Raw genomic sequence first — 4,635 nt, 5'->3', positions numbered from 1 at the left:
TGCTTCAACTGGTCTCACATCACCTGTGGCCAAATGCTTGATTGCTTCACAAGGCGGCTCTTCTTTTCCTACAACATCTAGATCAACTTGCTCCATTTGAGAGCCATTAGATTCATCAAACGTTACATCTACCATTATTTTAGTTCTTTCAGTAGAAAGATTGAAAACCCGATAGGTGTGCTCATTTGGACCATAACCAAGAAGAAAGTCTTCATCAATCTTAGGTGCAAATTTAGAGCTTCGGGGCTTCTTATTAAGAATGAAACATTTGCCACCCAAGTACTCTAAAGTACGACACTTTGGGTGTGTTACCGGTTAGGAGCTTATATTATGTCTTCTTGTAGTACTTGTGAAGATAGAGGCAGTTGATAGCATGACAAGCGGTGTTGATTGCTTCGGCCCAATAATTGTCTGGAGTCTTGTACTCATCAAGCATTGTTCTTGCCATGTCAATAAGAGTGCAGTTCTTTCTCTCAACCACCCCATTTTGTTGAGGGGTATATGGAGCTGAGAATTCATGCTTGATGCCCTCCTCATCAAGAAACTCTTCAGCGTTGGTGTTGCGGAATTCGGTGCCATTGTCATTTCGCACCTTCTTGATAGGTAGCCCAAACTCCCTTTGTGCACTTCTAATGAAGGTTTTCACCTTCCCTTGCACTTCACCCTTATCATACACAAAGAACACCTACATGAAGCGAGAATAATCATCAACAACAACAAGACCATATTTGTTACCGCCAATGCTAACATATTCAACCGGTCCAAAGAGATCCATGTGGATAAGCTCCAATGGGCTTGAGGTAGTGACAATGCTCTTTGGTGGGTGTGATACGCCTACTTGCTTTCTAGCTTGGCATGCTTTACATATCCTATCTTTCTCAAATTGAACATTCATTAGTCCAAGGATGTGTTCCTCCTTTAGAAGTTTGGCCAAGTTCCTCATCCTAACATGAGCTAGTCGATGATGCCATAACCAACCCATGCTAGATTTTGCCACTAAACAAGTCTCAAGCATTGCTTTACTTTTGTTGAAATCAACTAGGTAAAGCTTGCCCTTCAAGCGACCCATAAAAGCAATAGAGGAATCCTCCCTTCTAATGGTGGTCACACCCTTATCCATAAAGTAACAATCATAACCCATCTCACATAATTGTGATACAGATAACAAATTGTAACTTAATGAATCAACATATAAAACATTAGAAATTGAATGATCTTGAGTTATAGAGATTTTACCAACACCAAGCACTTCTCCTTTTGAATTATCCCTAAATACTATGTTTTCACTTGGACCTTCCATTTGGGCATAAGATGAGAACATACTCTTCTCTCTGGTCATATGATTTGTGCATCCACTATCAAGCACCAAACTTAATCCATCAGAGGAGTATGCCTGCAAAAATAAATTTAGTTCCTTCTTTTAGGTCCCCAATTTGAATTGGGGCCTTGAGTGTTAGCCACTAGAATCTTAGGAACCCATAGAGATCTTTTCACATATATGTTGGGCCTATTTCCAACATACGTGACAACAACTTTACCAAGGTTGTTGCATCTCATCACATAGCTAGAGGACATGCTCTCTTGGGATACATGGGTCTTGGGATTGTGAGCATACTTGTTCCTCTTGGGCACGATTCTCCTTAACCTATAGATGATTGTTAGAAGCCTTAGGAGCTTGCTGCCTTGGTAGAGGTTGTGTCTTGTTCTTGTTGGTGCTACTATGCTTCTAGACCCTGGAGCCTCCACGTTTTGGTGTGAAACCTCCAGGGCACGGAGCCTCCGTGGTCTGCACTAGCAGCACCTCTCCAATGGCCTCCTTCTTCTTGAACCTAATGCAAGACACTCCATTTACCATGTGCCTCTTGCCTGTCTTGTCATCCTTCTTGTGACCAAGTCCATCCTTGATGAATGGATGTCTTCCTTGAATGAACTTGGACTTCTTGCTGGCATCATCCATGCACCCACTAGCTATGATATTGTTGATTCTAGCAATCTCCTTCTTTATAGCTTCCATATTAGCAAGGTTAGTAGCACAAGCCTCTAAATCAACATTATAACATCTATCACAACCCTTGCTAGTAGATGCATTAGAGATCTCACTTGCTATCATAGGATGTGAGGTTTTATCACAAAGGATGCTAAATTGCTCTTCAAGCTCCTCATTTCTTATCTTGAGGGCATTGTTCTTTTCTTAAAGAGTATTTAGATCATCCTTTAGGGTAGCTATGACACTTTCCGCTTGGTCAACTTCCAAACATAAAGTTTCAACCTCACTTCTTTTCGATGCAAGAGCTTTCTTGCAAGTAACATAGAGTTTCTCTTGTTTGGAAAGAGTAGCTTGAGTTCTCTCTAATTCATCTACCACCTTGGCTTTGAAGTTCTTAGATTTTTTATCCATTTTACTTACCAAGTTGTTTACTTCGTTATCACTAGATTCATCACTAGAGTCTATGTTGGATTCATCACTACATGGAGAAGAGGGTTTAGGCTTGGATTTAGGTTTTACCTTTTCTCCTTTGCCCATGAGACAAAAGAGTGTAGACCTCTCCTCATCATCGGTTAAGTTAGTGAAGAGCTTTGGTGAAGAAGAATGCTTCTTGATAGCAATTGTTGCAACTTTCTTTATTTCTTCTTCACTTGAGCTATCATCATTTGAATCTCATTCATGACCAATATGAGCTTGACCCAAATAGTTCTTCTTGTGTTGGGTCTTGTCATCTTTCTTGTAGTGCTTCTTCTTCTTGTCTTTCTTATCCTCTTTGTTCTCATAAGGACAATCGGCAATGAAATGCTCTGTGCTTCTACAATTATAGCATTTCCTCTTTTGCTTGTTGGGAAATCTTCTTTTCACAAACGTGTACCCTTCTTTTTTCAACCCCTTCTTGTACTTCCTCATGAACAAAGCAACATCACCAATCTCACTAGAAGACACTTCATCATCTTCATCATCACTTGAGTCACTTGATGAATCAACCATCTCAACCTTGCTTGATCTTGATCTTGGCGGCTTGTTTGAGGTGAAGGCCTTGTTTGATTTGTTTGCCTTGAGAGCTACCTCCTTGACTTTCAAGTTCTCCAACTTTGCTTCTAGTTCTCCAAACTTCTTCCTTTGTTGTATCTCCATCTCCATGATCTCATGAGTGAGTATTCTTCTAAGGACATCACTAGGGGTGAACTCTTCAAACCTCTTCTTCTCTCTAATCAATGTTATAAGAGTTGGGTTTCTTGGTGCAAATGCTTCCAACATCACTTTTACAACATGATGATCATCCAAGTCATCCCCACCCAAGCCTCTAATCTTGCCAACTATCACCACCAATCTATTAAACATCTCTTGAGGGCCTTCTCCATCCTTGATGACAAACCTATTAAGTTGAGCCATCAATAGATCAATCTTGGACTTCTTTACCTTACTAACCCCTTCATGTGCAAGGTGAAGAGTGTTCCAAATCTCCTTAGCAATCTCCAAACCAATCACTTTGTTGTACTCTTCCAGGCTCAATGCACTTAGAAGAGTACTAGTGGCTTGAGCATTGCGATGTATCATGCGAATCTCTCTTGGTGTTGGATTTTTGGGATCAACGGGATCTTCAAAACCTACACACACAATATTCCACATCTCTGGATGGAGTCCAATAAGATAAGCCTTCATCATATGCTTCCACTTGGCAAAGTTAGTCCCATCAAATTGGGGTAACTTGCTCGTGGGTATGTTGATGTGAGTGTTGGTAGGCAAATTTATGGAATCATAATTAAAGGATACACTCGAATATGATCTCTTGGTGTTGGACTTGAGTGTCCTCTTTGGTAGCCTTTGAGCATAGTACTCATCATCATCATCTCCATTCTTTGACTCATTGTTTGGTTATGGGCTTGATTGCACCATTCTTCTTGCTTTGTGTTTCTTCTTCTCTTGTTCTTGTTTTTGTCCCTTTGCTTGTCTCCCTTGGAGGATCCCTTAGCACCGAGCTTGAGCTTTGGAAGTCGCTCAAGCACTGCTATAGGATCATCTTCAGGAGCTTCGGGTTCCTCTTCACTAGGAACATCCTCAAAGCTCTCCTCTCCGTCTTCCTTCAATACCCTTTCTCTAGGACTTGCCATTTCCTCATATGGTTAAGTGCTATTATGAGGAAACTCGCTCTGATACCAATTGAAAGGATTTGGCAAGTGGCCTAGAGGGGGGGGTGAATAGACCTTTCTCTAAAATTTAATCAATAGCCTTCTTGGGGAGTGTGTTGAGCTATTCAAACAGTCAGTTGCACCTAGAAGATGAGGAATTTGTAGATCAAATGCAAACCCTAAAAATCAATTCAAATCACAAGTAATCGTGACAACAACAACAATCACAGAGGACATGAGAATTTATCCCGTGGTTCAACTCGCCACAAAGGTTTGTCTACGTCCATGTTGTTAAGGTTAGCCACAAAGGCTATGGAGTCTCTTTCAACTCACTCCTTTTCTCCAACCTATCACTAAGGAAATGGATTGGAGGGTTCCACTAAGTCACAAAGGGTAATACAAACATCCCGTTGCTTAACCACAATGGATTGGGAGCTACCGGGCGACCTGCTAGCCTTCTAGGAGCCAAGCTCTAAGAGAAACAAACACACCAAGCACTAGGGCTTCACCAAGTGC

General features: G+C 41.2%; 1 protein-coding gene across 1 annotated transcript; it reads right to left on the bottom strand.

Moving 5' to 3' along the window:
* Window positions 1-2,659: 2,659 nt before the first annotated feature.
* LOC136495899 (uncharacterized) lies at window positions 2,660-4,101 on the bottom strand. Its single transcript, XM_066491693.1, has 2 exons — window positions 3,966-4,101; window positions 2,660-3,597 (listed from the first exon to the last, which is right to left on the bottom strand). The coding sequence occupies exons 1-2, from the start codon at window positions 4,099-4,101 to the stop codon at window positions 2,660-2,662; spliced, it is 1,074 nt and encodes a 357-aa protein (XP_066347790.1).
* Window positions 4,102-4,635: the final 534 nt, after the last annotated feature.

This window comes from Miscanthus floridulus, chromosome 12 (genome assembly GCF_019320115.1).
Source record: "Miscanthus floridulus cultivar M001 chromosome 12, ASM1932011v1, whole genome shotgun sequence".
Classification (NCBI taxonomy): Eukaryota; Viridiplantae; Streptophyta; class Magnoliopsida; order Poales; family Poaceae; genus Miscanthus; species Miscanthus floridulus.
The sequence above is the reverse complement of the archived record's forward strand: the minus strand, read 5'-3'. Positions and strand labels throughout refer to the sequence as shown.